Source organism: Pimephales promelas, chromosome 5 (assembly GCF_988280905.1).
Source record: "Pimephales promelas chromosome 5, fPimPro1.hap1.1, whole genome shotgun sequence".
Taxonomy (NCBI): domain Eukaryota; kingdom Metazoa; phylum Chordata; class Actinopteri; order Cypriniformes; family Leuciscidae; genus Pimephales; species Pimephales promelas.
The window spans coordinates 42,275,558-42,300,201 of NC_142773.1; the positions used below are offsets into that span (position 1 = coordinate 42,275,558).

The window sequence follows — 24,644 nt, forward strand, 5'->3', positions numbered from 1 at the left end:
TGTACCAGCGGTGTCGTCTCCGGTCATGTACCTCCACGGTCTCAGTAAGGACTTCACGATGCCCGTCACAGCCTTCTGCGGTCTCTTTGCTGTCGACGGATTCAATTCAATTACTGCAGTTTCTCTCTCTAAACACATTACTCAAGTGGTAGAGCATATGCGCGCGACGTCAAGGTCACGGGTTCGATTGCGGGGTCTTGTCAGATCAATAAATCTCTGTGTACAGTCAAACATCTAAGGGTACACTACATTCAGAAGGACATACCATCTACATCTACTGTTTAATAAAATGCATTATGCAGTGTGTGTACTGTGCAAAATTGTGAAGTATATAAAAATGGTGAAAGATATTGTCTCATAAAGCAATGCATTTGACTTAAAGGATTAGTTCACTTTTAAAAAACTTTTGCTGATGATTTACTCACCCCCATGTCATCCAAGATGTCCATGTGTTTCTTTCTTCAGTCAGTTTTTGATGAAAACATTCCAGGATTTTCTCCATATAATGGACTTCAATGGGGACCAAACAGCTCAAGGTCCAAATGAGAGTTTCAGTGCAGCTTCAAAGGGCTTTAAACGACACCAGACGATGAATAAGGGTCTTATCAAGTGAAACGAGCGGTCATTTAATAAATAAATAATAAAGTTTAAGTTTTATAAGCTCAAATGCTCGCCTTGCTCAGTTCTGCGATGCGTATTCGTGCATTTGTGCTTATAAAACTTGAAGTTTTTTATTTATTTTTGAAATGAGCGATGGTTTCGCTTGATAAGACCCTTATTCATCGGTCTGGAATCATTTAAAGCTCTTTGAACAGTTTGTAGTTTGCACTGAAACTGTCTTTTGGACTTTGAACCGTTTGGACCCCATTGAAGTTCATTATATGGAGAAAAATCCTGGAATGTTTTCATCAAAAACCTTCATTTCTTTTCGACTGAAGAAAGAATCACATGGACATCTTGGATGACATGGGGGTGAGTAAATTATCAGCAAAAGTTTTTTTTAAAGTGAACTACTCCTTTAAATAATAAAAATGAGATCCTTTTTTAAGGGTACCCTCCCAGTGACCGCTTTCGCAGCATTTGTTTCTGTGTGTACCTCGATAGCAGAACGCATCAAAGCGAGCGGATCCGTTTCTCAGCTCTGTTGATGGAACGGTTGTGACGCCCGGTTCTCCTCCGGGACACTCGGACCGAAGCGCTCTGACCGACCTCACGCTCCCGTCAGACACCCAGCCCGGCTCACAGTGGTCCAGGCCGGATGTCCAGGCCAGCGAGAGCTGCCCTACGGTGGCCAGCCGGGCCCCTGAGGACTCGCAGAGAGCAGAGGCCGAGACACGGGTCAGTCCATCCGGGACGGAGACGGGAAACACCTCACCTGGAGGAACACCGGACCAGGACAGGTGTGAGGGAGACGAACTCGTGTCACAAGAGTTTAGAACACACGGCTAACACTTGGGATCAGTGTTAATCTTTATATATTTATTTTCATGTTCATTTTAGTAAAAAAAGATTAGTCATTTCGTTATGAGCTTTTGTCAAGTTTCATTTTAGTTTGTGTTTCTTCCCATTCAAAAAATGTAAGTGCTTCAACTTAAACTTATTTCTGAGTTTAAGTTTTTAAAAAAATAATATTTATTATTTTATAGTTCAAGTTAACGATAATAACCCTGGACTTGGATGTACATCACAATACAATTTAAGGTTCATTAGCTAATATTAGTTAATTTATTAAAGTGTTATTTCACCCAAAAATGAAAATTATGCATTCATACTATATATACACACAATTATTTATTTAGTACATTGTATATTGTGTAGTATATTTAATTAATAAATAGTTAAAATATATTTTTAATGTATAATACACAATTAAATATTTAATATATGGAATTAATACATTATATATATAATAATATAATAATAATAATAATAATTATATTATATATATATATAATTATTATTATTATATTTTAATATAGTATGCATAATTATTTATTAAATTATGTATCTAGTACATAGTATATTATTTAGTACATTTATTTATTTGATAAATAAATGATATATAATATTAAAAAAAATTATATACAATCAATATAACAAATAAATGAGTAATGAAATATATTATATATACAATTATTTATTTAATACATCGTATACTTAAGAAATAATATACTACATTATATACTATTCAGTAAAAAAAATTAATATACTATTAATAAATAATATACAATTAATATAATATGAATTAATAATAATAATAATAATAATTCATAAATAATATACTACATTATATACTATTTAGTAAACAAATAAATACTTAATATAATATTAATACATAATATACAATTGATATAAAATGAATTAATAATAATATACTATTTAGTAAACAAACAATTATTTAATATAATATTAATACATCATATACAATTATTATAAAATACATAAATGATAATTAAAAATATTTATAATAATAATTATAGTTAGTTAGTTAATTAGTTAGTGTTTCAAAGCAGTATATATAAATACAACTCACCTTGCATGTCATTGGCGAAACAGTAAACGTCAAACAACTCCGAAGGGTCCCGTTTCCCATAATTCCTCACTCCACGAGAAAACTCAGTGTGTCCAAAGCATCCGAGCTCCGGTGTCTGTACGAGATACCTGTGGAGAGCAGACACACATCCAGATCAATCCGTGCGCAAATATAGTTTTTTTTTTCTTATCTAGCACAGTTGATCTAAACACTTTATTTGTCTTATAATACGCATTTATTTTTAACTGATTTGCTCACCGACTCCCAAATGATTCGTACAACGACTCATTTTTCCAAACCACTCCTTTGCGTGACGCTAATCGGCGGTAAAGCTGCTGTGAAACTAGCGCTGTATAGATGAAGCTGACTGGACATGCGTGAGATACGAGTGTGTGTTGCTGACCTGACGCTCTGGTCATTGAGCCAGCCGGCCTCACAGTTGTTCATGCTGGAGTGAAACGCGGCCCACAACTGCTCAACCGAGGCGATCCGAGCCGAGTTATCCTCACACGCTGCGACGGCCTCCGCATACGACAGGGAATATCCATCCACAGGAGAGCGGTAGTGAAACACCACACCTGAGAACACACACACACACACACACACACAGGTCATGAACGGAGAAACAATTTCAGTGTATCAGTAAGATCGCAGGAAGTAACATTACTGTACTGAACGTGTCTGGAAGTGTGTATTATAAACAATATCGCGATTAATCGCATCCAAAATAAAAGTTTTTACATAATACATACAAAATTACATACTGTGTTTACATAATATATGTGTGTGTAGTGTGTATAATTAATTTGTATATATATAAACACACACATGCATGTATATATTTAAGAAATATTTCCATGTATATACTTTATATATATGTATACATAATTAATATTATATAAAATATAAATATTTGATATATTAATAGCACAAATTAATTATGCACACCACACACACATATATTATGTAAACACAAACTTTTATTTTGGAATGCGATTAATCGTTGCCCATCCCTAGGATGAGTGATAAGTTACATCCTACTCTTTGTTATCCTGGAACAGTCTTTTGTGTTCATTTCATGTCTCATATATGTTGTCTAATTGTTAATTAGATGAAAATGAAAATAAAGTTGAGCTAAAGTTAGATGGGAAATGAGGGGAATTGGGGGAAAAGCTCAAATGATATGATATTGACCGTGTGAGTCGATGTAATGAGGGCTAATTCGTTCACAGCAGACTCTGAGATCTGATCTGAGAAGTGATGTTCTGCTTTAAGATGTGGTCACGTTTCCTAACGAGCTTGACTCGCTCACTGGGGATTTAAGATTTCATTTTCTTTTAATTGAACTGCTAACTGAGCGCCTTACATTATTATTAGTGTTACGCTTTACTCATCTGAAACAACGTCCATTGGGAAAAGTGCCATAGAAATAACATACTACAAAAATTACAATATTATATAAATATTAGGTCCCACTTTATATTAAGTGGCTTTAAGTACCATGTACTTACATTGAAATTAATAATTTGATACAATGGACTTATTGTGTACATACATATTTTTACATTGTACTTATATTTAAAAAATACCAGCATGTAATTACAGCCGTAATTAATTTATGTAATTACATCTGTAATTACACAGCTGACCCATCCCTTACACTTAAACCTACCCTTAAACCTACCCATACCACCACACCTGTCCCTAACCTTACCTGTATCCCACCTCAATAGCACCAAAAGTGATTTACAATACAACATGAGCACAATAAGTACATTGTACTTATTTTTAAATGTAAGTACGTAGTACTTAAAGCCACTTAATATAAAGTGGGACCAAATATTAAAAACAATCGGTCATTTCGTTGACTCGAAAAAAGATTCGTTCATTTTGACGAACGAGTTCGAACCGGAGAGTCACGAACGCGCAGAGCAAGGCGAACATTTGAGCTTATAAAACTTAAACTTTTGTATTTATTTTTTAAATGGCCGCTTGTTTCGCTTGATAAGACCCTTATTCATCGTCTGGAATCGTTTAAAGCCCTTTGAAGCTGCACTGAAACTCTCTTTTGGACCTTGAACCGTTTGGTCCCCATTGAAGTCCATTATATGGAGAAAATCCTGCAATGTTTTCATCAAAAACCTTAATTTCTTTTCGACTGAAGAAAGAAAGACATGGACATCTTGGATGACATGGGGGTGAGTAAAATAGCAACAAAAGTGAACTACTCCTTTAATGTTAATTTGAGCATTTACATGCAACTAACAACTAACATGTTTTTTTTATTAACTAATCTTAGCGAAGATGAATAAATACTGAAACAAATGTATTAATACATGAACTACAGTAATGTTCGGATCTCACCTGTGATTTCCAGGTTGACGGTGTCCTGCTCATAACTGTCCCCCAGAGCGACGTGGCATCGGAAGGTCCCGGAGTCGTCGGAGCGGAGCTGATTGAGCGCCAGCGACACGTTCAGGTGGTTGTGGGAGTATCCGGGCAGACTGATCCGACCCGCGTACGCCTGGTGAACCCGGACCACCCCGTCCCGGGCCGACAGCACCGTCCGCTCCTGGGCTCCTGAGCCGCGGGTCCAGTGGATGTAGGGGCCGTGTCCCGGGACGAGGGCCGGCGTCAGGGTGAACACACACGGGAGGAGCGCAGACTCTGCCAACTGCCGGCGTACGGGAGGATGGGTCACTCTCCGCACCGTCACCAGAGTCTCGGCTTCAGTCACGCCTGCCGGACAGGAGAAACAAATCAACAGGGTTAAAAAAAACTTTAGCTGATAATTTACTCACCCCCATGTCATCCAAGATGTCCATGTCTTTCTTTCTTCAGTCGGTTTTTGATGAAAACATTCCAGGATTTTCTCCATATAATGGACTTCAATGGGGACCAAACGGTTCAAGGTCCAAATGAGAGTTTCAGTGCAGCTTTAAAGGGCTTTAAACGACACCAAACAATGAATAAGGGTCTTATCTAGCGAAACGAACGCACATTTAATAAATAAATAAAAAAGTTTAAGTTTTATAAGCTCGCCTTGCTCTGTTCTGTGATGTGCGTTTGTGACTCTCCTGTTCGAACTTGTCCATCAAAATGAACGAATCTTTTTTTTGAGTCATTTCGTTCATTTCGAAAAAAAGATTTGTCCGTTCCTGCTCTGAAACTCTCATTTGGACCTTGAACCGTTTGGACCCCATTGAAGTCCATTATATTTCGACCGAAGAAAGAAAGAATCTTGGATGACATGGGGGTGAGTAAATTATCAGCAAAAGTTTTTTTTTAAAAGTGAACTACTCATTTAGTTTTTTTAATTTATTTTTTCAACAGAATGGTCCGAAACTTTTTAGCACTTGCTGTGTGAACGCAAAAAAAAAAAAAAAAAAACATGGCGCGAACAGGTTAAATGGTCCTGAAAAAAATTAAAAATAGTATTTTTGCACATTTTCATAACAATAAACGTAAAATTCTGTAAACTTTTTTTTGTTAACTTTTTAAAACTTTTTTCACGTCAGTAATAATCTGCAAAGTGTTTGAAAAGAAATCAAAGTTCAGTCTGTGTGCTAATTAAAGCATTCAATATTACCACATTTTCAGGTCTATGCTCAAAAAGGGAACAAACAGGTTGATTTAGAAAGAAATCAACAGGTTTAACCCTCTGGCGCTCTTCAGAAAAATGTTTTTAACAAAATTGTTGTTGAATTTTTTTCTTCATCGGAATTGGAACTTGGTAAAGATTTCAGCACTTGCTGTATAAATGCAAAAAGAAAAGAAAAAAAAATCATGGACATGATTTGAACAGGTTAAATGGTCGTGAAAATAGTCACACTCGAGCTCCTCGCGGTCTAAAACGCATTAGAAATGAGACGAGTTTCCTCTAGTGGAAGCGTTTGGTACTGCAGCCGCACACATTCTCACTGAAAGCTCATTTTTTAAGAATAAAAAGCTAAAATTTTGACCTTGTTTAGATTCATGGCTTTGATTTTCTCACAGTTTTAGAGTAAAACATGTTTTTGAAAATATATATTTCATATAAGAATTTAAAATAGGATTTTCATAACAATAAACGTAAAATTATGCAACTTTTTTGCTCACTTTTTAAAACTGTTTTCACTTCAGCAATAATCTGCAAAGTGTTTAAAAAGAGATCGAACTTCAGACTGTCTTCTAAAGCATTCAAGATTAACACAGTTTAAGTTGGAAATTACATTTTCAAGCTCAAAAAGAGAATAAATGGATTATAAATACAGCATAAATATAATTTAGGACCATAAAATCCCCTAAAAATACAAAATATTAATTAAAAAAACATTATCAAACTAAAATATGGTCAATTAATTGCATTGGGAAAAAAAATCTGTAATTTTTGACGGACACGTATATAGCTGAGGGTTCATTTAAAGCTGAAATCTGCAATGTTTACTGAGTTTAAATCATGTGTGTGTCTTAGGTTGATAGAGGATGTGTGTGTGACGGACAGAGAAACGTGGATTTGCAGTTTCATTTCGTAAAATCATTCCCTATATATTCTATTGACTGATAAGTTAAATATTTACTAATCGTATATTCTGCATAATTGGATGTTTTTAAATAAACACTGAGGAAAAACTATACAAGTTTTAGGACTGGACGATATGATGATATAGTTTTTAAGTTAACGATAACAACCCTGATTTAACAATAACCAATAACCTGTGCAGTCCAGATGATGTCAGATGAAAAGGAAAGTATAGTTTCATTGGTGGGGAAAGTTATTTTACTTTCTCTTTTTTTTTCAGATATAGCAAACAAAGGAAATACAATTCACTCATGAAATAGTCAAATCTAGCTCCTGTCCATAGAAACAAACCACCCGAAACGTATTATATTTTGATGAAAGATTATGAAGACTACTTTGGAAACACATGCACTGATGAATCATTCACAAGAGCGTGATTCAAGGAAGCATTAGGGACTATTTTATTTCGATTTCAGAAGAAAAGTCCAGTTTACTGTTCCTCGGGTTATCCCAGCACACGTCTCCTCAAGAGTCAAACACAGAAAACACATAAATAAAATGTGTTGTTTTCTTCTCCATCTCAACACACTTCATTAAAACAGACAGAAACTCTCCAAACACTTCAGAGGTGAGAGAGGAAAACACACAGACGCTCTTTGAAGCTTCGCCTCTCAAACTGACACTCCAGTGATTTTGTTGTTTTATAAGAAAAGAAAGATATTCTACAGTCAAACTCATTATATTCTCTCACTGTCACGGACTGCTTGTATGAACTGGATCTCAGTCTCAGTTCATGTGCATCTGAAGGTATTTTATTTAAAGGTATATATAAGTGCAGTCTCTACTTCATTCCTGTTTCACTCCAGTGTAGATACAGTCTTTAAAAAGCCCCTATTATGAGATTTGATATAGGCATTTATATGGAAGCTTGTTTCCGCCACTGAATTAAAAAAAAAATCAGAATTGTGAGAAATAGTCGCAATTGCAAGATATAAAGTCGAAATTCTGAGTAATAAAGTTGCAATTCTGAGAAATAAAGTCGCAATTCTGAGAAATAAAGTCGCAATTTTGAGAAATAAAGTTGCAATTCTGAAAAATAAACTCGCAATTCTGAGAAATAAAGTTGCAATTCTGAGAAATAAAGTCGCAATTCTGAGATATAAACTCGCAATTCTGAGAAATAAAGTTGCAATTCTGAGAAATAAAGTCACAATTTTGAGATGTAAACTCAATTCTGAGTAATAAAGTCGCAATTCTGAGAAATAAAGTCGCAATTCTGAGAAATAAAGTCGCAATTTTGAGAAATAAAGTTGCAATTCTGAGAAATAAAGTCGCAATTCTGAGATATAAACTCGCAATTCTGAGAAATAAAGTTGCAATTCTGAGAAATAAAGTCGCAATTCTGAGATATAAACTCGCAATTCTGAGAAATAAAGTTGCAATTCTGAGAAATAAAGTCACAATTTTGAGATGTAAACTCAATTCTGAGAAATAAAGTCGCAATTCTGAGAAAGTCACAATTTTGAGATGTAAACTCAATTCTGAGAAATAAAGTCGCAATTCTGAGAAAGTCACAATTTTGAGATGTAAACTCAATTCTGAGAAATAAAGTCGCAATTCTGAGAAATAAAGTCACAATTTTGAGATGTAAACTCAATTCTGAGAAATAAAGTTGCAATTCTGAGAAATAAAGTCACAATTTTGAGATGTAAACTCAATTCTGAGAAATAAAGTCGCAATTCTGAGAAATAAAGTCACAATTTTGAGATGTAAACTCAATTCTGAGAAATAAAGTTGCAATTCTGAGAAATAAAGTCACAATTTTGAGATGTAAACTCAATTCTGAGAAATAAAGTCGCAATTCTGAGAAAGTCACAATTTTGAGATGTAAACTCAATTCTGAGAAATAAAGTCGCAATTCTGAGAAATAAAGTCACAATTTTGAGATGCAAACTCAATTCGGAGAAATAGTCTTAATTCTCAGAAATAAAGTCGCAATTGCAAGATATAAACTCGCAATTCTATTTTATGATAAAGGCATATACTGTATATGGAAGCTTGTTTCAGTCACTGAATGAAAAAAACAATTGCGACTTTTTATCTCACAATTTCGAGATATAAAGTCAGAATTGTGAGAAATAAAGTCGCAATTGTGAGATATAAAGTCGCAATTCTGAATCTCAGCTGTTGATACGGACAGTAACGATGGCGTGTTTTACCGCATCAATCTCATCACAGTGGATTTGCTCTGTCAGAAAACACTTCTCAACACGAACAACACGAACCAAACTCTTCCAGTCTCAGATACACTAGTGTTTGAGGGCGGAGCTAAGAAACGCTGTTCAGCCAATCAACACCAGAGGCTGACATTATGCTAATTAGTTCCAAACCTGTGCAGGTTCAGCAGGAAGTAAGACTGAATTACTGACGACTCGTTTCTTGTCTCTTTTAGGAGACAAACACTCCATTTATGAAATACCTATGATGCACTGTGAACACAGTCCAGGCTTTGCTTTCTAGAAGCTAAATGCTTGATGCATAAATGCAAAATGTATAAATGTAAACGTCAGATCTCTAATGGACTAAAATGAAGAGAAGAGAGAGATCCTGTCGTTTTAAACAACACCATCATTCACAGTCAATTGCTGACAAATCTTCGTAAACACTCCAGGTTATTTATAACTATGAAGAGCAGTCGGCATGTTTTCCAATCATTTCAAACACTTTCATTTCCTAGCCTGCGGAAACATTGAACATGTGTTTACAGTAATTTCAGCTGGTATTATAGTTTATTTTTAGCTGTTCATGAAGCAAGTTAAAGATGTACACACTCTCAGGTCAGTTAGAAATGAATACTTTCGTTGTTTCAATAACAAAAATACAAAAGTTTCCACAAAAATATGAAGCTGTTTTCAACATTGATAATAATCAGAAATTACACTACAGTAATGATGCTGAAAATTCAGCTTCGATCACAGGAATAAATTACACTTCACTATATATTCACATAGAAAACAGCTATTTTAAATTATAATAATATTTCACAATATTGCTGATTTTACTGTATTTTTAGTCAAATAAATGCAGAAGGGACGTCTTTAATAATGACCTCAACATTGTGAACACTAGTGTAACTTGACAGAAGCGAGTAGTTTTACACTAATGTTCAAGTGTATTACTGTCAAAACACTGATAGCTGCATATCTTAAACATTTATTAGCGGTGAACTGCAGTTCCTTGTAAGTGCATTACCGTAAACGCATTTCCCATTGGTTTTTACGCACAGATGCGGTTCACAGATATTAAATATATTTAAATAACCTGGAATTTTGTTTAAGTGATAAAGTAAGAAAAGCAAATGTAATCTCCCAAATCCAGCCGTGGTTGGTCCTCGCCAACATGAACAATCTGGAACGGTTAATGCAGCGAAACTCAATCGCAGCTCCTTCATTCCTGGATTTAGGGATGAGTGTGTATCCCAGCGCTTGAATAATGATATAAGTGATGAAAGCTCAAATCTGCATTTAGATGGATTCGATTCACCCTCCGCCGGTTTCACTTTGTGCAAAAACCAAGCAATTTCCTTAACTCGTTAGCGTACGTGTGAATTTCACCGAAACATGTCAGATTCACCACGAAATAAAAGAAAATTAAACCTGTTTCCTCCCTAAATTATCATTGCCATGATGTTTACGATCTTTTTTTACAGTATTAGTGTCTTATCTTAGTACAATTTTTTTTTATTTAGCCTACATGATTAAAGGCAACAAAACAAATACTACAAAGATGTAAATGCCATTATTATATCTTCATCATTTTATTATTCATTAAATGTAATTGCATATTTGATTGCATAATAAATACATTTAAATAAATACACAATATAAATAAATTTTTTATTAATTTCAGAATAATCGTTTTTTTATAAATTAATTTTAAAATATATATTTTTAGTTTTATTAGTAATATGTCATATATTAGTATATTAGACATTACATATCAATATGTTTTTTTTAAAGTGTAAATAAGTAAAATGAAGGCATGCAACCATGACTTAGTCTATACTTAATTACAATTTAGATTATTTAATCATTATCTTTATTACATTAAGAATTTGAGTGAATATATATATATATATATATATATATATATATATATATATATATATATATATATATATATATATACACTGCATGAAAAGTGGGATTTTCGTCCCCGTAAACTGCCGGAAATCTCCCTAATTTTCGGCAGTTAACGACAATTTACAGACTGTGAACGTCGCGTTCCACTGTGCCACATATTGACGGAAACGAACCATGACGTATGCATGCAGCGCTCGCGGAGGTGCGAATGGCCCTGATTAGCATATGAATAGCAGCACTGCGCGCGCCTTGCCAGAGAATGGCTTGAATTTCCTCACTCAGTATTGGTTGAAATTCACTACATTTAAACAAGAAAATCACTCGTGATTGGTTGGCAGATCTGTTACTATTGGTCAGCCGACATAAAATTATAATAATAATAATCATATATATATATATTCATATTCATATGATATGCTATTATGTTGTTTATTCATGTCATTGTTATCCTATGGACTAAATTATTATTACCATCAAGGACATGAATTTATTGAGGAAAGGAACATTTGCCACATACTGTTTATTCAAAGAAATAGCTTTATTAGAACAAACACAAAACTATGTACACAGCATAGGAGAACATCTTTCAAAGCACAGAAAACATGTCCTCCACCCTCTGGACACATGGGACAACATACATACATACAGCACTACAGTTATACAAATAAATCAATAATATATTGCATCTCTATTCAAAAATAAATTGCCCTGAATGGCATCAGAATTGGGCACCAGATATATCAAACACAATGTACAGTGGAGCCAGAATTATGAACGAATAATAAGGATGTAATTTAAAGGTATGGTTCACTTTGAAATAAATTTTTGATATGTTTTATCTTATCTCAAGGGCATCCAAGATGCAGGTGGTTTTGTTTCCACAGTATTTTCAATTTTGATATTTTTAGGTCAAACTGTTGTTGTCTGTCAGTCATATAATGCAGGTCTATGGTCACCACCTCAAAGAGCATGCACAAAGAAGACCAAATTAAACATGATTTAATGACTTATAAATTAAGTACACAATGATTGACTAAGACACGAAATGAGCGTTTTGGGAAAGAAAACAAACAGTATTTATATTGTATAAATGTGTGTGTGTGTGTGTGTACATATATATATTTAGATATACACAAAATGCAATACATCTTAATATGTTTAGATCTTCACAGTAAAACTTCCGAAATCTGTGTAAACAATGAGTGACGTACCAGTGCAAGATCGCTTCTGGCGGTTTCCACCGCATGCGCAGATCATATATATATATACACACACACACTGTTCATTTTCTCACACAAATCGCTCGTCTCGTATCTTAAGCCATCAAGGTGTACTTACAGTTATGATTCATTAAATCATGTTTAATTTGTACTTCTCTGTGCATGCTCTTTTAAGAGATCCCCATAGACTTCCATTATATGACTGACTGATGCCCTTGACGTAAGCCAAAACATTTCAAAAAATAATTTCAAAGTGAACTATCCCTTTAAAACTCTTAATTCAAGTCCTGTAGGCTTGGCTCATCAGGGCGAAGTGAATTTAAGTCTTTGCGACGCGTGCTTGAGGTTCACCTTGATGTACATACACCTCAGTGGCTGTGGAACCGAATTTCATGACCCCTTCTGCAAAGTTGAAAAAGACAAATGATTTAGATGTATGCAAAGGCAATCTGCCCCAAGTCCCCACATTTGTAAGCAAAAATATGTTTCTTCTGCATCCACTACCTGGTTTCCTTCAGGCGATGGCGGATGTCGACCAGTAGTTTCAGGACCTTTTTCTGGAACACTGAAATAAACAAACACATTTGGTGATGTTTACAATGCTCTAATTAGAATAACAAAGTTTGCTAGCTCACAAGAGAGAAGGTGTCTATTAAAAGTGTCTTCTCCACTGCCAATAGATCAACACTTACCAGCAGGTTTCAGTCACTGCATCTCCCAGTCTCAGTCACTGCATCTATACCACAAAAAAATGTGTTTTAAAAGTTATTATCAAATGATGAAACTGAACAGATTTATAAGATATTTAAAAACTTGGTCAAACATTTATAACTGAATATAACATGCCATGTTCCAGTTCTCTTTGGCGTTTTCACCACTGTCTCACGCTCAAAGTCATCTATAAACACAGACGTTAATCCAAATTAGTTTAGTTTTACTTTTTATTTGACTGGGGTCTGTTCAAAAGAAAAGAGGATGAGATCACAACACGTAACGTTACCTTATTTAGGTGTTTTTTCTCCCATCAGCGAAGGACACCTCACTCCTAACAGCCCCTGAGAGACAAAACAAATCACAAACACCTGAAGATTTCACTCCATCACACAAAGTGATGCAATTTTACAAACAAGGATAGCCTACACTAGAGCATACAAGCACATTACGCGCTTTGTTTTAGGACCCTGGCACTTATTATTTTTTCATAATTTCTGACGATATTCAGAGTAAATGAGTTAGTTTGATTACTATCAAAGAATGGTAGCTAACTTGCAGCCAGATAACAACGTGCAACCCAACGTACAGTTTAGTGTCCCAAATTTGTTCAAATTGAAATGAAACAAAAAAAGAATTAAGAGCAGCAAGCTAACGCAAAACAAAAAACTGTTCCGTTAGGTTAACACCCTTGGACATTCGCGGCAGTAATCACAGCCGATTTGTGAAGTTTAAGACAAAAACGCTAAACTACCAAAAACTATAAGTAGACATGGACATAGAATTCACTAAGCTGGACGAACTTACCTTCAATTTAGAGGAAAGGATGGGTTCCCCAGCGATCATGACGGCGAAGCAGGCTGAATATCTGTGCCGTTATTTCTGCTTGAATAACACGCCACATGCCTGGCACGTTGCCTCAGCCAATCAGAGTGGCTGACGTTACAGGTTGGATTATGACGATATGCTGCCTCAGCCAATCAGAGTTACGTTCACTGGTTTTTGACTCAGGTTGAAAGGCTGTCGTCGGCTGTCCTTTGACTTTTCTGCTGCTGTTAGTTCATTTTAAATTAGGAATAAGGTGGATATACCTAAATAGGCTACCATGAAATGTAAAAATACATATATGCATAAATAAATAACTTTATTAGGTTACTTAAATTAAATAAACCAGTCAAAAAAATTGTAAAAAACAAAAACAAAAAACATCTGTTTATAACTGTGAATTAACATCAAAGATGTTATCATATATTTTGAAAACTGCTTCCGTAAATGTTATGATGAATCTTATAATTTTATAAGGAAAATGTCATATTGATAAGAGTAAAATGAATAATTCTAAACCTTGTTTGAAGTTTTTTTTTTTTTTTGGTCTAATTTTTAGTTTTCAGTATATTCTGTCTCTCAAATGTATCGATAAAAATGTAGTGATACAATTGTATTTGCTAAAGAATATTGAAGCTAATTGAAGCTAATTTTCTTTCTTTAAATAGTACAAATTACTGGTTTCTAACTTTCTCTTAAATCATAATATTATACACAATAGAGATAGTCCCTTTCCTGTTTTTATTTCATTTGTTCAATTCTGTCCTATTTTTATTTGTTTCTTATTTATTGTGAAATTATTATTTGTTGATTGTTATCTTTTTGGATGTCATGTTATTGTTGTAATTGTTGTGCATTATGTGCAATGTTAAAAAAACAAAAAACAAAAAAAACACAGCAATTAGGTTATACTGAGCCTGATCTTGTCTTAGAATGAAGTTATACCTTTCAGAAAAATGTTACCTGGGGTGAAACTCCCCTACCCTTATTTGCATGTGTATAGCTCACAGCATTTTAATTTACATGTCAAAGCCTCCTCTAGATTTAGGAGAAGGGGGGACAATGGGGGGACAACTGCCAAGCAAGGCCCACGTCAATTTCCGGCAATTCACAGCAGTTTTGAGTGTTACCTGTAAATTGCCGTGTGCAGTCGTAAACCTGAACTTCCACGACAATCTACAGTGCCGCTTACTGACGAAAATCCCACTTTTCATGCAGTGATATATATATATATAAAATATGGACAAAATATAAAAATACTGTATATGTATATAGAATATATATTTGAGAATTTGAGTGAGTGAATATATACATATATATATATATATATATATATATATGTATGTATATATTCACTCACTATATATATATATATATATATAGACCAAATCCCACATATATTCAGTATATACAGTATATTTGTATTTTTATATTTTGGGGTGAAAGAAGAGCTGGAAATGCTGTTGACAAGTTTCCCCCATATATCAAACATGAGAATACAGCCCATAATCACATTTACACACTTCCCAAAATCAATCTCATCAGTGGCTTTCATTATTAAGATTCCATCAGACACACACACACACACACACACGCTCCCAGCGGGGGGTTACAGATTAATGCATTAACTGAATAACCTTTCCCAGCTCCACACACAAATAAACACAGCAGCACCTGCAGTAGTTTACACCTCTCAGCCCCCATCATCTGTAACCATGGCGACCGCTGCTCGGTAACCAGGAGCGACGAGAGGACGGCGCTCGCTCGGCTCGATACGCTAAATCTGATTCATTCGCCCGCCGTCCAAACGTTCAGCTGTAGCAACACACACACACACACAAACACACACACACATACACACACACACTGCTAATCCGCTGCCCACCTCCACTACAGGACCCGTGCGGGACCATCATCATCATCAGGTCCAAAACTCTGTTACATTGACTGAAATAAAGCTTAAATATTACAGGAAAAACTTGCCTTGGCAGCGAACTGAAGTAAAGGTATTAAAATACATTAAACAAGTTTAACGTGAAATGCTAAAATGACTAAAACTGAAATGAATAGAAATTAAAGCTAAATAAATATATTAAAAACCTAATAATAATAATTTAGAAAATCTACATAAAATTGACTAAAATTTAACTTACTATAATAGAATTAAAGATAACAGAAATATTTTTTTTAAATGAAACGTACTATAATATTATTATTAAGTTAAACAGAAATATCAAAAGAGAAAGAAATAAACTAAAAATTAAAGGTAATTAAACTGAAGTAAACTTACATGAAAAAAGTGACTAAAACTGAAATAAATAGAAATTAAAGCGAAATAAAAATATTTAAAAAACTATAATAGTATTAAAGTCAGAAATATAAAAAGCATGTAAAAAAATGACTAAAATTTAAATGAAAACTGAAAATATACAAAAAAGGTATCAATAAATACTAAAATAGTATTAAAGCTAAATATAAATATTAAAAAAACGATATTAAATATTTTATGATATTAAATATTATATTAATTCTGATTGTGTTCGGTTGAAAGAACAAAGTCCTGTACACTAGTATAGCTTGAGCGTGAGTAAATCTTGGGAGAATTTTCATTTTTTATTTCATGCTGGCAAGAACCTCCAATAAAAACTGCACAATATTTGCCTTTTCTGTGCATTTTTACACTTATTTTGGAACGTGTTCATTTTATTGCATAGGTTTATCACTTTAAATCAGTAGTTTTTACTTTTAACTCGCAGGGTAACACTCTTAGTAAATAGCAGCAAGCTCCTCTCGTGTCTCCTGAGGTCGGATCTAAAGAGGGCCGGTCTCAATTCACAGGGTCGTAAATCGCCCTGGCAGGAGGGAGTGATTTCCCATCATCCTTCAGAACGGCCACCCATCGCTAAAGAGCCTAGCGAAAGTGAAGCTGCCAGTGAAAACATTTGGCCTATGAAGCATTTTGTGTTTGTTCACACACACACACACACAGACAGATCTGGTTAAGACTTTGGCTGAAGTGACGGCTGGGTTATGTGTGCTCAGGCCATATATATATATATATATATATATATATATATATATTCAGCACAAGCACAAATAATCTGTGCTGTTAAAAACCAAAGTCAGATGCCTTCTTCAGCCATATTTGTAGGCATCAATGAATTAAAAAATTTGTATGAATTAAAAGTCCTCCCAGTTTTAATGTAGTTTGTGTGTTTATGTGGTGTTTTAAATAGTTCTGACCTTGTAACCTTGTAACCAATCAGATCAACGTGTGATCGTCAACCAGTGGATCTCTGAGTGAGTGAGAGGAGGCGGGGCTCATTTGCGTATTCATAGAACTGCGTATACTAAATGAGGCAAGGGTGTTGAGTTATATTCAAGATATTTTAAGGCATGAAACATTTTTTTTTTTCAAGAACACATTTAAATGTGTCATTTTGGAGTTTTGAGGAATGAAATTATTGAATACGGGAGGACTTTAAGAATTTTTATTTGTAAATGTACGCATTTTCAAACGTATATATAAAAATTGATATATAAAAATTTGGATTTAGATTCATCGAACAATATATTAATTATCTGCATTTAAATATAAAGATTTATCGTTATCGGTATCAGCCGGATATATGTTAATGTTTATATAAATTATATAAATATTATATAATATAATATAAATTACATATACAAATTTGGATTTAAATTTATCAGACAATATATATCGGTTATCGGCTTTCAAATATAAAGAATTATCGGTTATCGGTATAAGCAGATATATGTTAATGTTTATAGAAATGATATAAATATGATATAATATAATATAAATTACATACACAAATTTGGATTTAGATTTATCAGACAATATATATCGGTTATCGGCTTTCAAATATAAAGAATTATCGGTTATCGGTATAAGCAGATATATGTTAATGTTTATATAAATTATATAAATATTATATAATATAATATAAATTACATACACAAATTTGGATTTAGATTTATCAGACAATATATATCGGTTATCGGCTTTCAAATATAAAGAATTAATCGGTTATCGGTATAAGCAGATATATGTTAATGTTTATAGAAATGATATAAATATTATATAATATAATATAAATTACATACACAAATTTGGATTTAGATTTATCAGACAATATATATCGGTTATCGGCTTTCAAATATAAAGAATTATCGGTTATCGGTATAAGCAGATATATGTTAATGTTTATATAAATGATATAAATATTATATAATATAATATAAATTACATACACAAATTTGGATTTAGATTTATCAGACAATATATATCGGTTATCGGCTTTCAAATATAAAGAATTAATCGGTTATCGGTATAAGCAGATATATGTTAATGTTTATAGAAATGATATAAATATTATATAATATAATATAAATTACATACACAAATTTGGATTTAGATTTATTAGACAATATATATCGGTTATCGGCTTTCAAATATAAAGAATTATCGGTTATCGGTATAAGCAGATATATGTTAATGTTTATATAAATGCTATAAATATTATATAATATAATATGAATTACATACACAAATTTGGATTTAGATTTATCAGACAATATATATCGGTTATCGGCTTTCAAATATAAAGAATTATCGGTTATCGGTATAAGCAGATATATGTTAATGTTTATATAAATGCTATAAATATTATATAATATAATATGAATTACATACACAAATTTGGATTTAGATTTATCAGACAATATATATCGGTTATCGGCTTTCAAATATAAAGAATTATCGGTTATCGGTATAAGCAGATATATGTTAATGTTTATATAAATGATATAAATATTATATAATATAATATAAATTACATACACAAATTTAGATTTAGATTTATCAGACAATATATATCGGTTATCGTCATTCAAATATAAAGAATTATCGGTTATCGGTATAAGCAGATATATGTTAATGTTTATATAAATGATATAAATATTATATAATATAATATAAATTACATACACAAATTTGGATTTAGATTTATCAGACAATATATATCGGTTATCGGCTTTCAAATATAAAGAATTATCGGTTATCGGTATCGACCAAAATTTTCATATCGGTGCATCCCTAGAAAAAAGAAAGTCTTACAGGTTCATGACTGGTGCATCTGTTGACGCCATGTCATGTTGCTTTTTAATGCGAGAACATGTCCTGTGTGATCGGTTCGATTTTGGCTAGAATGTTTTTGAGAGAGAAAGAGTGAACCAGAACTCACCACAGCCCGCTGAAAACACCAGCAGAACCGACAGAACCTGCAGCCCACCAGCGCTCGCACGCAACATCCTGAGATACAGAGAGAACAAACACAGAGAAGAGAGGACAGTGAGAAATATAGCTGCGAGCAGCAATGACGGGCCCTAATAATAAATAATCCTTAAGAAAACAAGGATTGGAGAGGGGGGATTCTGAAGTGATCATATGATTGACACATTCTGGTAGGTCACATGATCATGACAACATGGCGAATGTAGTTTTTTCAGATTACATTCAAACTACACACATTTATACTATACACATACTTTTTTTAGTGGTTGTGATGGAATTACTTATTGAAAATACAGTAAGTACCTACTCAAGGGAGTATATGATTTCGGACGCAGCCCTTGTCTTGCATACTAGTTCACTGTATTAGACACATCAACATGAAATGCTTGATTTTGTCTGTTAAAATGTCTCTCCACCCTTCTTCTAACACAAAGAACAATACTTAAATACACTGCCAATCAAACAAACCCTGACCTCCCCTTCACGCACATGCACAGTAAAATAGTATAATGCACTAATATTTGAAAAATATACAAGACAAACACTACAGTCAGTGAAGTCATCACACACACACACAGCATGCGGATGGGAAATGACAAACAGAGGTTTATTAGACAGACTGTGTGTCCTTTATGAAGGAGATGAGAATATGAATATTAATGCAGTAGCTGAGTGCTGGTAAGGAACGTTTTTTTTTTTTGTAACCCAGCACTAGCCACCCATCAGACACCAACAAAACACTCTCAGAATAGTAATCAGCAGCCTTATCCTTTCATTGTTTTACTGAACTTCTCCTCTCTCCCTCTCTCTCTCTCTGTGGGTGGTCTGTCTTTTAGTATCCTTCACGCCGTCTCTAATCCTGCTCAGACAGGAAATGTCTGGCTTCTGTAAAATTGCTCTGTAGTCCGTCTCTTTTAAGTGTAATGAAACACGGATACACACATTAATACTCGTCTCCCACACAGCAGCATAAACCAGCTACAGCCTAGTAGCTACAAAGAACACCACAGTAAATGCTTAGCAACACCCTAACGACCACTCAAAACACCCAAATAACCACCTAACACTGTCAAGTTCCTATTATCTCCTTAGCAACCAACTATAACATCTCGTCAACCACCCAGCAAATGCCCTAACGACCCAGAACCCTTAGTAACTGCTTAGCAACACCCTAGAGATCACACAGAACCCCTAACAATCCTCTAGCAATGCACTAGTAACCACCCAGAGGTAACTGCTGATCAACGCTTAGAACCCTCAATGACCACTTAGCAATACTCTAATATCCCAAGAAGACCCTCGTACCCTAGCAACCAACCAGAGCCCCCTATATATCCCATAACGAATCACTAGTAACCATCCAGAACCCTTATTAACTTTTGACCACACAGACCCCCCCTAGTAACTGCTTATCAACAACCCTAGAGATCATAGTAACATAGTAACTTCCAACCCGAGAGATTCCACAGTAACTAAGCAACTCCCCAGAAAACATTTAAAAATCCTAACCCTAACCCTAACCCTCAACACCCTAGCGACCACCGAGAACCCCTAGTAACTGCTAATCAACACCCTAGTGACCAACCAAGAACCCCCTAGTAACTGCTAATAAACACCCTAGTGACCAACCAGAACCCCATAACAACCACCTAGCAATGTTCTAATGACCACCCAGAACCCTCTTGTAGCCACTTATCAACAACCCTAGTTGCCACCCAGAACACCTGCTAAGCAACACCCTAGCAACCACCAAGAACCCTCCAGTAACTGCTAATAAACACCCTAGCGACCAACAAGAACCCCATAACAACCACCTAGCAATGTCCCAATGACCACCCAGAACCCTCTTGAAGCCACTTATCAACAACCCTAGTTGCCACCCAGAACACCTGCTAAGCAACACCCTAGCAACCACCAAGAAGCCCCTAGTAACTGCTAATAAACACCCTATTGCGACCAACCAGAACCCCATAACAACCACCTAGCAATGTCCTAATGACCACCAAGAACCCTCTTGTAGCCACTTATCAACAACCCTAGTTGCCCCCCAGAACACCTGCTAAGCAACACCCTAGCAACCACCAAGAACCCCCTAGTAACTGCTAATAAACACCATAGCGACCAACCAGAACCCCATAACAACCACTTAGCAATGTCCTAATGACCACCCAGAACCCTCTTGTAGCCACCTATCAACAACCCTAGTTGCCACCCAGAACACCTGCTAAGCAACACCCTAGCAACCACCAAGAACCCCCTAGTAACTGCTAATAAACACCCTAGCGACCAACCAGAACCCCATAAGAACCACCTAGCAATGTCCTAATGACCACCCAGAACCCTCTTGTAGCCACTTATCAACAACCCTAGTTGCCACCCAGAACACCTGCTAAGCAACACCCTAGCAACCACCAAGAACCCCCTAGTAACTGCTAATAAACACCCTAGTGACCAACCAGAACCCCATAACAACCACCTAGCAATGTCCTAATGACCACCCAGAACCCTCTTGTAGTCACTTATCAACAACCGTAGTTGCCACCCAGAACACCTGCTAAGCAACACCCTAGCAACCACCAAGAACCCCCAAGTAACTGCTAATAAACACCCTAGCGACCAACCAGAACCCCATAACAACCACCTAGCAATGTCCTAATGACCACCCAGAACCCTCTTGTAGTCACTTATCAACAACCCTAGTTGCCCCCCAGAACACCTGCTAAGCAACACCCTAGCAACCACCCAAAATATCCAAACCAATGAATTAGCAAAGGAAAGCTGTCTGGCTCACTCAACATCATGGAGTTATAACGTCTGAGCACGAGGAGGCCTCAGCAGGTTCACGAGTGTGTGAATCTGGTGTCAGTGTGAAGTGGTCGCATGCGGCGAGGACTCGCTCCCTGATCTCTCCCAGCTGGTACCAGCATCCCGACACTGTGCCAACAGCTCACACACACACACACTCTGCCAACAGCACCTCCACAGGGAAACATGGCGAGAGAGAGAGAGAGAATATGTGCCAGCTCATGCCTACAGAATCCACCCAGCATTTAAGAGCCAAACACAACCAGATAGAGAGAAAGACGCAAATAAAAGAGGGATTGAAGACTTATTTACAGGCATGGGAAGGTCGTGCACCAGCTCAGCTTGAGCATTGAAACGTCAGATGAGTTTCTGAGCGAGTGAACAGCTATTCTCCTGACTGTAAACTCAGACTCGCTGCAGCTCCAGGCGTTTAGCATTTCAATTCCTGAAAGATTCAGCAGCGTTTTTGTCTGAGGTGATTTAGCTCGCATCGGTTAGCTGTGCCATTTACTGCGGTAACTAGAGACACAGCCGAGGACGATTCAAGAGCGCCACTTTAACCAATAACTTTATTCTGTAAAGCCTAAACCAGAACTTTCCTATCATCGCCGTAAAGCTGCTTTGAAACAATCTATACTGTTGAAAGGGCTATATAAATTCAGCTGACTTGAGCAATACTGATACTGGAACTGCAGCATTTATGATAAGCTGTGTGTTTATGGGACGTATCAAAGCCTGTGGTTTACTGAGCGTTTAAAACAGCCAGCACACGGGTTTCTTATCAGCCCGCCTGGAAATAAACCTGTGTTTACAAAGACGATACAGCAAAGAAGAACTAGCACTGGGTTTCCAGTCTTTTTCATTTAAAGCTGCAGTGCGCAAGTTATTTAACCCTCAAACCGTATTCACTTTATAGCCCTTAATCCTGTAATTGTGGACAAATGTGGGCACAGAGGACTCCTAATTTTTTATTTATTATAAATGTCATATCACTGTCTTCAATAAAGTTTTGTACTTTGTACTTTGGGATTTTGAGATACCTGAGCTATGAAAAAGCAACATCTGAGCAAAAAAAAAAAAAAGAAAAGAAAAAGATAAACACATCTGATTGACAGCTTGCAAAGCAAGTTATATGTCAGACTAACAAATATTGCAGTGATATTTAGTTTGAAATGTCAGTTGAGTCACTTTATGTGATTATAAATGCAATTAGAGTTTTTTGTTTTGTTTTTTGAGCCGTCTTCATCGGCATCTTATGAAGAAGAACGAAAAGGAACTTTGAAATGAAAATCAATATAATGTGACATTTTAAATAGAGTATAACAAACAAAATTCACTGTGACTTTTAGTTTTAACATTTAGATTGCAACCTTCATGATCTAGAAAACTGTGGAAAGCGATATGAAAGTCACATAAATAGTTTGATGAAACAATGCTGCTGTTTGATCATGAAAAAGCTCTTCTCTATATCAGTGTCAGTGTTTCTGAACTCCTGAAACGCCTCCATTGTAGTCTTGAGTTTCTCCCGGGAACGAACACGTCACAACAGAGAGCCTAAGCCCCGCCCCTCCGCTTCCAGTAGAGATAGCTTTAGTAGAGTTAGCTTCAGTCGAGTTAGCTTCAGGTAAAGTTAGCTTCAGGTAAAGTTAGCTTCAGGTAAAGTTAGCTTCAGTAAAGTTAGCTTCAGGTAAAGTTAGCTTCAATAGAGTTAGCTTCAGTAGAGTTAGCTTCAGTAGAGTTAGCTTCAGGTAAAGTTAGCTTCAGGTAAAGTTAGTTTCAGGTAAAGTTAGCTTCAGTAGAGTTAGCTTCAGGTAAAGTTAGCTTCAGTAAAGTTAACTTCAGGTAAAGTTAGCTTCAGGTAAAGTTAGCTTCAGTAGAGTTAGCTTCAGGTAAAGTTACCTTCAGTAAAGTTAGCTTCAGGTAAAGTTACCTTCAGTAGAGTTAGATTCAGGTAAAGTTAGCTTTAGTAAAGTTAGCTTCAGGTAAAGTTAGCTTCAGGTAAAGTTAGCTTCAGTAAAGTTAGCTTCAGTCGAGTTAGCTTCAGGTAAAGTTATAGCTTCAGTAAAGTTAGCTTCAGTAAAGTTAGCTTCAATAGAGTTAGCTTCAGTAAAGTTAGCTTTAGTAGAGTTAGCTTCAGGTAAAGTTAGCTTCAGTAAAGTTAGCTTCACGTAAAGTTAGCTTTCAATAAAGTTAGCTTCAGTAGAGTTAGTTTCAGGTAAAGTTAGCTTCAGTAAAGTTAGCTTCAGTAAAGTTAACTTCAGGTAAAGTTAGCTTCAGGTAAAGTTAGCTTCAGTCGAGTTAGCTTCAGGTAAAGTTATAGCTTCAGTAAAGTTAGCTTCAGTAAAGTTAGCTTCAATAGAGTTAGCTTCAGTAAAGTTAGCTTTAGTAGAGTTAGCTTCAGGTAAAGTTTGCTTCAGTAAAGTTAGCTTCACGTAAAGTTAGCTTCAGTAAAGTTAGCTTCAGGTAAAGTTAGCTTCACTAAAGTTAGTTTTAGGTAAATTTAGCTTCAGTAGAGTTAGCTTCAGGTAAAGTTAACTTCAGTAAAGTTAGCTTCAGGTAAAGTTAGCTTCAGTAAAGTTAGCTTCAGTAG

General features: G+C 35.3%; 1 protein-coding gene and 1 long non-coding RNA gene across 4 annotated transcripts in view; both read right to left on the reverse strand.

Moving 5' to 3' along the window:
* The window catches only part of ncana (neurocan a), an 85,548-nt gene that overhangs the window by 37,251 nt on the left and 23,653 nt on the right, over positions 1 to 24,644 (reverse strand). For 2 of the 3 annotated variants that reach the window (XM_089131578.1, XM_089131577.1), the window contains exons 4-9: positions 19,200 to 19,267; positions 4,898 to 5,272; positions 2,937 to 3,111; positions 2,534 to 2,661; positions 1,097 to 1,375; positions 6 to 89 (exon numbers count right to left, since the gene is read on the reverse strand). In XM_089131578.1, coding sequence (XP_088987704.1) covers positions 6 to 89; positions 1,097 to 1,375; positions 2,534 to 2,661; positions 2,937 to 3,111; positions 4,898 to 5,272; positions 19,200 to 19,266 — 1,108 coding nt within the window. In that variant the 5' untranslated portion in view covers position 19,267. The remainder of the gene's footprint in view (positions 1 to 5; positions 90 to 1,096; positions 1,376 to 2,533; positions 2,662 to 2,936; positions 3,112 to 4,897; positions 5,273 to 19,199; positions 19,268 to 24,644) is intronic. The other variant, XM_089131579.1, reaches the window with a different exon arrangement.
* On the reverse strand, positions 11,694 to 14,368 carry LOC148981517 (uncharacterized). Its single transcript, XR_016168601.1, has 5 exons — positions 13,915 to 14,368; positions 13,397 to 13,451; positions 13,243 to 13,294; positions 12,901 to 13,132; positions 11,694 to 12,798 (listed from the first exon to the last, which is right to left on the reverse strand). It is a non-coding gene; the product is annotated as an uncharacterized LOC148981517 (long non-coding RNA).